At 49.6% G+C, this 12,077-nt stretch overlaps 1 protein-coding gene across 3 annotated transcripts in view; it reads right to left on the bottom strand.

The window, feature by feature from the left end:
- FBN3 (fibrillin 3) overlaps positions 1 to 12,077 on the bottom strand; it is a 163,610-nt gene that overhangs the window by 16,459 nt on the left and 135,074 nt on the right. For 2 of the 3 annotated variants that reach the window (XM_081177548.1, XM_081177549.1), the window contains 9 exons: positions 10,420 to 10,539; positions 8,464 to 8,589; positions 7,698 to 7,850; positions 5,872 to 5,937; positions 5,387 to 5,512; positions 4,133 to 4,252; positions 3,340 to 3,462; positions 1,849 to 1,980; positions 171 to 296 (listed from right to left, as the gene is read on the bottom strand). The exons of the other annotated variant lie outside the window; for it this stretch is intronic. In XM_081177548.1, coding sequence (XP_081033674.1) covers positions 171 to 296; positions 1,849 to 1,980; positions 3,340 to 3,462; positions 4,133 to 4,252; positions 5,387 to 5,512; positions 5,872 to 5,937; positions 7,698 to 7,850; positions 8,464 to 8,589; positions 10,420 to 10,539 — 1,092 coding nt within the window. The remainder of the gene's footprint in view (positions 1 to 170; positions 297 to 1,848; positions 1,981 to 3,339; positions 3,463 to 4,132; positions 4,253 to 5,386; positions 5,513 to 5,871; positions 5,938 to 7,697; positions 7,851 to 8,463; positions 8,590 to 10,419; positions 10,540 to 12,077) is intronic. 3 annotated transcript variants of the gene reach the window in all.

The following is a 12,077-nucleotide window of genomic DNA, read 5'->3' as shown; positions in this document are numbered from 1 at the left end:
CCTCAGAGGAGAAGGTCAAACTCCCCCAGTGCTTCCAACGCAACGCCTACGAGCTGCAAACACGACAGGCTATCCTGTGACGACTGCAGCCACCTCATCGAGGCCACCACGAGACGACTGCAACCGAAAGCTCAAGGGGAAGCTGCCGGGCGAGAACCGTTATCGCTTACCAAGGCACTCGGTGCCGGAGGGGCTGCTCTGGAAGCCTTCATTGCAGTCGCATTGGTAGCTGCCCACGGAATTGACACAGCGTCCGTTGGGGCAAATCCCCGGCTTGGTCCGGCACTCGTTCTCATCTGAGGGCAGCAAGGAACGAAGGGAGGAGGTTAGAAGTGGGAGAAAGAGTGAGCTTCACGTTTGTTATGGGCCGGTTCAGTGGCCACGAGGTTAAACTATACAGTGGTACCTCTGGATGCGAACGGGATCCGTTCCGGAGCCCCATTTGCATCCAGAAGCGAACGCAACCCGCGTCCGCAGGTCGCGATTTGCCGCTTCTGCACATGCGCGTGACATCGTTTTGACCGTCTGTGCATGTGCGAGCGGCGAAACCCAGAAGTAACGCGCTCCGTTATGATAGTACCAAATTATCGAAGGCTTTTCACCAAAGCCAGACTAAACATCTTTCCTTCTGCAGAGTTGGCTGGCAGGTTGAGAGGAGTTCCCTACCAGGACAGACTTTGCTCATGTGCTCAAGACATCGATTCCATAAAACATATTTTGTTGCACTGTGCAAAATATGAGCAAGCCAGGGCTGAACTGATATTGCCCTTGCTGGTACCTTTCCTGGGAAAATAAGAGGCTCGCTATGTCAGGTTCCTATTGGAAGACCGGACAAACGCTAGAACATTAGCAGTGGCAAAGTTTTTATTGGTGGTTGCAAGAACCAGTGATCCCTATCTTCTGAACAAAATGCTTGTTTAACCTGGAGGTAGGCTGTATGAATTGTGCATTGCTTTGTAATGATTTGTTGGGTCTCTGGACCGTAATAAAGATTGATGATGATATGAAATTATACAGAACTTCCCAAAGGCAAAAGGTAGAAACAAGACATTTATATTCCACCAAGTGCCCGTTTCTTTAAATGTAGCCTTTACAGATAGGTAGCCGTGTTGGTCTGCCATAGTCAAAATAAAAAAATTCCTTCCAGTAGCACCTTAAAGACCAACTAAGTTAGTTCTTGGTATGAGCTTTCGTGTGCATGCACACTTCTTCAGATACACTGAAACAGAAGTTGCCAGACCCTTCTATATAGTGAGAAGGTGGGGAGGGGTATTACTCAGAAGGGTGGAGGGAATGGGAGATTGGCAGATAGCTGAGATGAGCCTGTTGACGACTCTTAACGACTGTAATAGGTCTTACAGGAAAAGGCATGGGGTGAGAAGGTGAGAAATGGCTTAGTCATGTATAATGAGATAAGAATCCAATGTCTTTGTTCAGACCAGGTCTCTCCATGGTTTTGAGTTTGGTAATGAGTTGCAATTCAGCAGCTTCTCTTTCCAGTCTATTTCTGAAATTCCTTTGTAGTAAAACAGCTACTTTGAGATCTTGTATAGAATGTCCTGGGAGATTGAAGGTGCTACTGGAAGGAATTTTTTTATGTAGCCTTTACGTTATGTATGCAGTTGTGGTCAAGTGCGATATGAGATGCCCCCAAAGTTCCGTCAAAATATCCCTTCGTTCAGTAAAGAGGAGCGAGGTGGAAGGACTTCATGTCAATGAAATAGGCAAATAAATAAAGGGCCCTTCTGGACCCAAAAATTCAGGGTCCTGCCTGCGTGTTTCCATCGCAGTAATGAGGACTAGAATGCTGTGGCTTCTTTTAAAAGAAATCAATGAAAAGGGGGCCACCTGTGCAGCCTTCGCCGTCAGGCCGACGCTGCATCCCAGGGGGGCAGATGCAGGCGAAAGTTCCGATGAGGTTCTTGCACATCATCCCATGAGATTCGCAGTCGTGCATGCCTTCCGCACATTCGTCCAAATCTGCAGGGAAAGGGATAAATAATGATAATAATAATTTATTATTTATACCCAGCCCACGCGGGTGGCGCTGTGGGTTAAACCACAGAAGAAGAGTTTGGATTTGATATCCCGCCTTTCACTCCCTTTAAGGAGTCTCAAAGCGGCTAACATTCTCCTTTTTTATAATTTTTTTATTGGTTTTACAACATTTTTTTTAAACAATACAAACAAATAAAAAGACATACAAACATGTATAATTTCATAACCTTTTTTTCATATCCCTCAGTTCTCGGACTCCCCCAAACCTCCCCTTCCTACATCCCAATTTCCAAAATTATTTCAGCAAATCCTAAAAAGCGGCTAACATTCTCCTTTCCCTTCCTCCCCCACAACAAACACTCTTTGGGGTGAGTGGGGCTGAGAGACTTCAGAGAAGTGTGACTGGCCCAAGGTCACCCAGCAGCTGCATGTGGAGGAGTGGAGACGCGAACCTGGTTCCCCAGATTACGAGACTACCACTCTTAACCACTACACCACACTGGCTCTCAGAGCCTAGGACTTGCCGATCAGAAGGTCAGCGGTTCAAATCCCCGCGACAGGGTGAGCTCCCGTTGCTCGGTCCCTGCTCCTGCCAACCTAGCAGTTCGAAAGCACATCAAAGTGCAAGTAGATAAATAGGTACCGCTCCGGCGGGAAGGTAAACGATGTTTCCGTGTGCTGCTCTGGTTCGCCAGAAGCAGCTTAGTCCTGCTGGCCACATGACCCGGAAGCCAGTAAAGCGAGATGAGCGCCGCAACCCCAGAGTCGGCCACGACTGGACCTAATGGTCAGGGGCCCCTGTACCTTTACCATTACCCTGCCCATCTGGCTGGGCTTCCCCAACCACTCTGGGCAGCTTCCAACAAAATATTAAAATACTGTAATACATCAAACATTAAAAGCTTCCCTAAACAGGGCTGCCTTCAGATGTCTTCTAAAACTCTGGTAGTTGCTGTTCTCTTTGACATCTGGCGGGAGGACGTTCCACAGGACGGGTGCCACCACCGAGAAGGCCCTCTGCCTGGTTCCCTGTAACCTTGCTTCTCGCAGTGAGGGAACCACCAGAAGGCCCTCGGATCTGGACGTCAGTGTCCGGGCGGAACGATGGGGGTGGAGACGCACGAGAGCATAGGCTCGGAGGCAGGACATCAGCTTGGCACACAGAACGTCCCGTGTTCAAAATCCCCGCCACCATCAATATAGGGCTGGAAACGTTCTCTGCCTGAACTCTTTTGGGGGTCACTGCCAGCCTGTGCAGGCAACACTGAACCAGATGTAGCAATGGAAGATGCAGACAGGCAGAGCCAATCTAGGGAACATTTCATTGCGCTTCCTCCTCACCTTTGCACATCCTCCGGTCATCCCGCAGTGTGTAGCCAGACGGGCAGGTGCAGTCGTAGGAGCCGAGGGCATTGATGCAGCGGAAAGCACAGAGCAGAGGGTTCAAGGCGCACTCGTTGATATCTGTGCAGGAGAGAGGGATGGGGGGTCAGGTAAAAGGGATTGCCACAGCCATTTTTTTAATGTACAATTCTGATTAAATTTTCTAATTCATATTTCAAAATATTCATTCAAACAACCTTAAAATATCAATGACTTCCCTTCTTCTCCTTCCGTGGTTCATTTTGCATACCATAGGTAAAGGTAGATGGACCCTGATCACATGACCCGGAAGCTGTACGCCGGCTCCCTCGGCCAGTAAAGCGAGATGAGCGCCGCAACTCCAGAGTCGTCCGCAACTGGACCTAATGGTCAAGGGGTTCCTTTACCTTTAGGCAAACTAAGGCCTGGGGGCCGGATCTGGCCCAATTACCTTCTAAATCCGGCCTGCGGACGGTCCGGGAATCAGCGTGTTTTTACATGAGTAGAATGTGCCCTTTTATTTCAAATACATCTCTGGGTTATTTGTGGGGCATAGGAATTCATTCATTATTTTTTTCCAAAATATAGCCTGGCCCCCCCACAAGTTCTGAGGGACAGTGGACCGGCCCCCTGCTGAAAAAGTCTGCTGACCCCCGATTTAATACAACCCCTGGCAACGCAGGAATATGCAGCTGTCACGTAATAACATGCCTATAAAAGCAGCGTCAAACCCTCAAGCAAAAACCCACCTCCCTGTAAAGTCCCCACTAACCTTCGCAGGTCATCATAGGCCCCGGCTCAAAGCCCTCCCCGCAAACGCACTCGAAGCCCCCCACCACGTTGGTGCACGTCCCGTTGCCGCAGGGGTTCCCGATGGAGCACTCGTCCGTGTCTGGGGTGGCAGGGAAGGAAGAGGAGACAAATGAAAACATCAGGGGGAACACCAGTCAATATTGGCAAGAGCTCAGGTGGTCCCGGGCACTTACCCGGGGTCTGTGGTCCTTTGGAGAATCGAGACGCGGCCGAGACTGCCGTAGCTTTCAGAAATATGCTTTGTTCACCTATTTAGTCCTTCCGTCTGCACGGAGGGAGCCCAGATCTTACAGCATGCTTATTTCATGAGGGGCTTGTCCCCCACAGTAGCGCAGCCAGCCTTCGGCCAGCCTGCCCAAGATGGATGCTGGCAGTGGCAGAGCTTCAAGTTCCAGCAAGGGGGTGGGGCCACAGAGCAGACGGGTGTGTGGCTGGCGTGCATCCCGGGGCATCACACGCTGCCCACAGGGGTGTGGCACACGTCCTGGGGGTGTGGGGTGCTGTCTGTGTACCTTGGTTCCCGAACGCCAAAAACCCGGAAGTAACTGTTCCGGTTTGGAAACGTTTTTTGGAACGTCTGATGTAGCTGTCGGCTATTGTTTCCGGGGTGCCTGCACCAACCAGAAGCTGCGCCTTGGTTTTCGAACATTTCGGAAGGCAAAACGGACTTCCGGAACGGATTAAGTTTGGCGCTTCTGTTTCTGCTATATATTTTGTGTTTTCGTTTTTGAGGCTTTTTCACTTCATTTGTTTTTGTGACCCAGTTCAGCTCCTGATTGATTGATTGATTATGTGACTGTAGAAATGGATAAAAGCCCCCCATCCAAACAATGACTATCATCAGTGCAGGTAAGAAAAACAAATATTTTAATTTTTATCATCTACAATACCGTCTTATTTCTTTTATAGTACAGTACATTGATTATTGCTTTCGTTGTATGGATCAATGGTCTCATTTGATAGCAGAATTTGTGTTCAATTGCCATTTTAGGGGTTGTTTCTAAAAGTCTGGAATGGTTTAATCCGTTTTACATTGCTTTCTATGGGAAAGCACGTCTTGGTTTTGGAATGCTTTGGTTTTGGAACGGACTTCCGGAACGGATTAAGTTTGAGAACTGAGGGACCCCTATATATAAGGGGGAAGGTGACAAAGTAGTATTTAGGTATCCCACCCCTACCTGTTCCGCATCCCAGATACACCCCCCCCACTCACCCACACAGTTCACTCCAGTGTAGTCGAGGTTGTAGCCAAAGGGGCACTCGCAACGGAATGAGCCATCCGTGTTTATGCAGTTCCCGTTGATGCAGATGCCGGGATTTTCGGAGCACTCGTTCACATCTGGAAAGGGAGCAACACCGTGAACGGCGCAATAAAGTCCTCTGCCTGCTCCGTGCTCAACGTGGTCCGCAGTTGGGGACAAACACGCACGGATCCTGGGGGCCACAGGCTTCCCAATCCACGATCAGAGGGCCAGGACCCGAACCGAGGGATTCAAGTGGTGAGAAATGAGATTCCTACTCGATGAGTAGAATCGCAGTTTTAAAGGGATGACCTGCGGCTCATCCAGTCCAAACCCCCAGCAAACACAGCTAAGAAATCCCATTTGGCTTCTGCTTAAAAAGCCAAGTGTCTCTGGGGAGAGCATTCCATAATCGGGGAGCCACCACCGCAAAGGCCCTGTTCTTTTTGTTACTCACCTTCCCTGGTATCGCCGGGTCCAGGAATTGCACCGTGACCGTACGGGCACAGCTCCTGGAAAGCAACTACAGAGAGAGAGGGGAAATGAAGCATGCTTATTTTACTCTTTCGTTTTAATGGGTCTACTCTGAGCAGGGCTAAGTTGTGAAAACCCATGGTGCTTTTATCTGCCGCTATCACCTTGCCAACAAAGGTCCGTATAGTTAAAGCTATGGTTTTCCCAGTAGTGATGTATGGAAGTGAGAGCTGGACCATCAAGAAGGCTGATCGCTGAAGAATGGATGCTTTTGAATTCTGGTGCTGGAGGAGACTCTTGAGAGTCCCATGGACTGCAAGAAGATCAAACCTCTCCATTCTGAAGGAAATCAGCCCTGAGTGCTCACTGGAAGGACAGATCCTGAAGCTGAGGCTCCAAGACTTTGGCCACCTCATGAGAAGAGAAGACTCCCTGGAAAAGACCCTGATGTTGGGAAAGATGGAGGGCGCAAGGAGAAGGGGACGACAAAGGACGAGATGGTGGGACAGTGTTCTCGAAGCTACCAGCATGAGTTTGACCAAACTGCAGGAGGCAGTGGAAGACAGGAGTGCCTGGCGTGCTCTGGTCCAGGGGGTCATGAAGAGTTGGACACGACTAAACAACAACAAATCTTATTTGGGCTTTTCGTGTTGCAGCTCTGGCTCTCTGGAATGAATTACCAGTGGTAATCAGAGAGGAGACCAGTCTGAGGTTCTTTAGGTGCACACAGAAGACACCTGGATTGTGTGCTTGCTGACGTTAAGCCATACTCAGAAGAGCTCCGCTGAAATCCCTAGAGTCTAGGCTTTAAATGCATTCAGGTCAATCATCTGCTCTGAGTGTGGCTTGTTTGGTTGCATCTGCCTGTCTGTCTCTGCGAATGATCACATGAGCTCAAAACCTCCAACATTTCTCTGACGAAAATAGGGGCGTCCTATTCCACACCCTCCAACATTTATCTAATGAAAAGAGGGATGTTCTTTTCCATATCCTCCAACGTTTCTCCAATGAAAGTAGAGATGTCCTAATCCATCCCCTCCAACATTTCTCCCATGAAAAGAGTGACGTCCTATTCCATCCCCTCCTATGTTTCTCCCATGAAAATTTTGATGTTTAGTCATTTAGTCGTGTCCGACTCTTCGTGACCCCTTGGACCAGAGCACACCAGGCACTCCTGTCATGAAAATAGGGACGTCCTATTCCATCCCCTCCAACATTTCTCCGATGAAAATAGGGACATCCTATTCCATCCCCTCCAACATTTCTCTGATGAAATAGGGACGTCCTATTCCATCCCCTCCAACATTTCTCTGATGAAAATAGGGACGTCCTATTCCATCCCCTCCAATATTTCTCTGATGAAAATAGGGACGTCCTATTCCATCCCCTCCAATATTTCTCTGATGAAAATAGGGACGTCCTATTCCATCCCCTCCAACATTTCTCTGATGAAAATAGGGACGTCCTATTCCATCCCCTCCAATATTTCTCTGATGAAAATAAGAACGTCCTCTTCCATCCCCTCCAACATTTCTCTGATGAAAATAAGGACGTCCTAAGGAAAAGTAGGACATTCCGGGATCAAATCAGAAACCGTAACAACTTCTGTAAATCCAGGACTGTCTCTGGAAAACAGGGGAACTTGGAGGGTCTGTGAGCTGTGTGCACCGCTTCTCCACTGGCAGGTGGACTTTGGGGATTATGCCGCCTGAGGCAGCTGTTTCAAACCACCTAATAGGTGGGCCGGCCCTGAATCCAGTTCACCGGCAAACTCTCTCCATGCCAGGCCAGCCCAGCTGCGTCACCTACCGTTGCCCTCCTGCGGGCAAAGCTCACAAGGGTCTCCCCAGCCTTCCCCGGGCATCTTGCTGCAGCAGCACCGGGCCTTGGTGGTGTTGAAGGCCTTTGGCACGGAACATTTGCCGTTGTCGAAGCGGGTGAAACAGAAGCTTTGCCGAGTGTCTGCAGGGCAGAGGAAGAACAGGGCATGGGCCCTATATTATTGTTGTTCATTCCCACCCCCGGTGATAATTTTATTCTTTAATCTTTTCTGTAAACCTATTAGGGCTTATTAAACCTATTACTATTATTATTTATTATTTATTATTATTATTATTAAACCTATTACTGGGACACGGGTGGTGCTGTGGGTTAAACCACAGAGCCTAGGACTTGCCGATCAGAAGGTCGGCGGTTCGAATCCCCGCGACGGGGTGAGCTCCCGTTCCTCGGTCCCTGCTCCTGCCAACCTAGCAGTTTGAAAGCACGTCAAAGTGCAAGTAGATAAATAGGTACCACTCCGGCGGGAAGGTAAACGGCGTTTCCGTGCGCTGCTCTGGTTCGCCAGAAGCGGCTTAGTCCTGCTGGCCACATGACCCTGAAGCTGTACGCCGGCTCCCTCGGCCAGTAAAGCGAGATGAACGCCGCAACCCCAGAGTTGGTCACGACTGGACCTAATGGTCAGGGGTCCCTTTAAAAACCACCAAGAGGATAGTATGGTCCCAGAGCAGGGGGGTGGATGGACATCCGGCCAGGGCAGGATGGGGGAAAGCCGTGCCACTGGCTAGTCACTCACCGAAGCAGCGTCGGCCGTTGTCGGAGAGCACAAAACCAGGTGGGCAGATGCAATGGAAGCTTCCAGGTGCGTTGGTGCAGGTCCCAAAGAGGCAGATGTTAGGCTCCTCCTCGCATTCGTTGATATCTGTTCGCACCAACAAAACAGGCGTCTGGTTAAAGCAGCTTAAGAAACAACGGGTTGTCTCCAATGTTAGTCCTTCTCAAAGTGAAATGAAAGGGTGCCTTGGGTCCATTGACACCAACAGGTCTACTCTGGTCAGAGGTGAGTCAGCTGCAAAACAAATATACAGCCGTATCTGATGGAGCGTCTCCACCCCCATCGTTCTACCCGGACACTGAGGTCCAGCGCCGAGGGCCTTCTGGCCCCCCCCCCCCGAGAGAAGTTGGTTACAGGGAACCAGGCAGAGGGCCTTCTCGGTGGTGGCACCTGCCCTGTGGAACGCCCTCCCACCAGATGTCAAAGAGAACAACAACTACCAAACTTTTAGAAGACATCTGAAGGCAGCCCTGTTTAGGGAGGCTTTTAATGTTTGATGTATTGCAGTATTTTAGTATTTTTTTTGGAAGCTGCCCAGAGTGGCTGGGGAGGCCCGGCCAGATGGGCGGGGTATAAATAATAAATTATTATTATTATTATTATTATTACCTTGGTCTCGAACAGAATGCGTCCCACGATTCCATTTGACTCCTGGAACCGTTCGAAAACAAAGGCACGGCTTCCGATTGGCTCCAGTCAGAAGCCGCGCCGGATGTCCGGCTTCCAAAATTCCTTCAAAAGCCAGAACACTCACTTCTGGGTTTCTATTTGTTTGGGAGCCAAGGCATTTGAGATCCAATTCACGACTGTATGTGTGTTTATGGAACAGTTTTCTTCAAATCCTTTCCCCAGCTTATTTTGGCAGTTGCGTCCAGTGTAAGCCCTACTTAGAGTAGACCCGGTGGAATTAAAGGACATGACTAACTGGGTGCCCAGCTCGGTGGTAAGGCTTTGGATGGAGAAGGCTCCAGGTTCGATTCCAGCTGTGCTGGGAATGTTCCTTTTCCTGAAACCCTGGACAGCAGCTGTCCATCAGTGTAGACAACATTGAGGTAGATGGACCAGGCAGCTGCCCATGTTTTTAACCTAGATACATTCATTTCAGTTGGTAGAATTTAATCGGGCACAACCCGCCGGATTTATATCTCGTCGAGTTTCCCTTATTCAAACTCACCAAGATGTTCTGCAGCAAAAATAAACCAAGGTTTACCGAGCACGGCTTCAGCCACAACAAACCGTGGAGAAGCAGCGAAGAAAGAGCTTTGAATAATAATAATAATAATAATTTTTATTTATACCCCGCCCTCCCCAGTCAAGGCCGGGTTCAGGGCGGCTTACAAGCAATAATAAAAACAAGTTGAATGAATACAACTTAAAAACAAGATTAAAATACAACATTAAAATATTGAAACATTAAAATATTAAAATGCAGCCTTATCACAGGAGGGAAAAGAAAGAGGGGGAGGGAATCAAATTGGCTCCAAGCCAAAGGCCAAGGGGAACAACTCTGTCTTACAGGCCCTGCGGAAAGAAATCAGATATTGCAGGGCCCTGGTCTCATGAGGCAGAGCGTTCCACCAGGTCGGAGCCATCACTGAGAAGGCCCTGGCTCTGGTTGAAGTTAATCTGACTTCCTTAGGGCCCGGGACCTCGAGGGCGTTGCTGTTTATGGACCTTGAGGCTCTCCGTGGGGCATACCGGGAGAGGCGGTCCTGTAGTTACGAGGGTCCTAAGTTGTGAACGGCTTTAAAGGTCAAAAGCAGCACCTTAAATCTGACCCTGTACTCCACCGGGAGCCAGTGCAGCCGGAAAAGCACTGGGTGAATATGCTCCAATGGCAGAGACCCCGTGAGGAGCCTCGCTGCAGCATTCTGCACCCACTGGAGTTTCTGGGACAGCTTCAAAAATGAAACTTACCGATGCAGTTGTCGTTTTGCACCTCGTAACCAGGCGGACAGATGCAACGGAAGGAACCTTCTAGATTCTGGCAGGTCCCCGGAGAGCAAGTCCCAGGAAGGCTGACACATTCGTTGATGTCTGGGAGGAAGAAGGAAAGAGGGTCAGCGTGGAGATGTTGGGAGTCACCTAATGGGGCTCCAGCTTCTGCCTCTGATTCTACTAAAAGGTAAAGGGACCCCTGACCATTAGGTCCAGTCATGACCGACTCTGGGGTTGTGGCGCTAATCTCGCTTTATTGGCTGAGGGAGCCGGCGTACATCTTCCGGGTCATGTGGCCAGCAGGACTAAGCCGCTTCTGGAGAACCAGAGCAGCGCACGGAAACGCCGTTTACCTTCCCTCCAGAGTGGTACCTATTTATCTACTTGCACTTTTGATGTGCTTTCAAACTGCTAGGTTGGCAGGAGCAGGGACCGAGCAACGGGAGCTCACCCCGCCGCGGGGATTCGAACCGCCGACCTTCTGATCGGCAAGTCCTAGGCTCTGTGGTTTAACCCACAGCGCCACCCGCGTCCCTCTGATTCTAGACTTCTCACTAAACCCTGTTCGCACATCACCTTCCGGCTGTTACGATATAGCAGCAATGGAGCTGAAAACTGCTAGCTTGAAAACATCACATGATGGAAAGTTGGGACTGTTCCGTGGGAAACAGAGGGACAGTCAAAACACAGGGCGATGCACCAGAATTAGCTCAGAGTGTAATATGAGCTCTTCCTCTTGCTCTTGTACAGGTAGTACAGGAGGTGTTTGTCTCTCGACTGCTGGAGAGCAGTCATGTTTTCTGTAATGCTTCAAAGATAGAAATACAGTGGTGCCCCGCAAGACGAATGCCTCGCAAGACAGGAAACCCGCTAGACGAAAGGGTTTTCCGTTTTTGAGCTGCTTCGCAAGACGATTTTCCCTGTGGGCTTGCTTTGCAAGACGAAAACGTCTTGCAAGTGTTCCGATTTTTTTCCGCTTCTCTCCCATTTTTCTAAGCCGCTAAGCCGCTAATAGCCTTTTAGCCGCTAATCTGCTAATCCTTTAATAGCCGCTAAGCCTTTAATAGCCGCTAAACCACTAATAGCGCTAATCCGCTAAGCCGCTAATAGGGTTGCTTCACAAGACGAAAAAACCGCTAGACGAAGAGACTCGAGGAACGGATTAATTTCGTCTTGCGAGGCACCACTGTAAAAGCATGTAAAAACGTTTTCTGTCTATCTCCTTTTCCCTGCCGGGAGAGCAGGAGGGAGGGGGGGGTGTTCTTCTCACGCTGAGAAGAATCGCCTATCGCGACCTAGCCTGGATCTTGCTGAGAATGCAGCCAGGGAGGTCAACAGGAGATGAAGCCGGGTGCCTGGGAGTGTTGCCAGTTACTCCCGAGATAGGCTTGATTTCCGACACAGACACCTGTTCCTCCTTGCATTTGTTGGTACCTCAACAAATCGCCTGATCCCTTACATCCCAGTTCGATCGCTGATATGCAGGAACACCCATGGGTCATTCCCTGAGTTGGTGAAGTTCACTGGACAACAATGAGAAATAGAGCCTTTTGTGTCATTGGCCCAGTCCTGCGGAACTCCCTGCCACTATAAATTCACCAGGCACCTTTTCTGCCAGCTTTTAAACTCCTGCTGGA

The sequence above is a fragment of the Podarcis bocagei genome, assembly GCF_964188305.1.
Source record: "Podarcis bocagei genome assembly, chromosome: 18".
Classification (NCBI taxonomy): Eukaryota; Metazoa; Chordata; class Lepidosauria; order Squamata; family Lacertidae; genus Podarcis; species Podarcis bocagei.
This window is presented reverse-complemented; position numbering and strand designations above follow the sequence as displayed.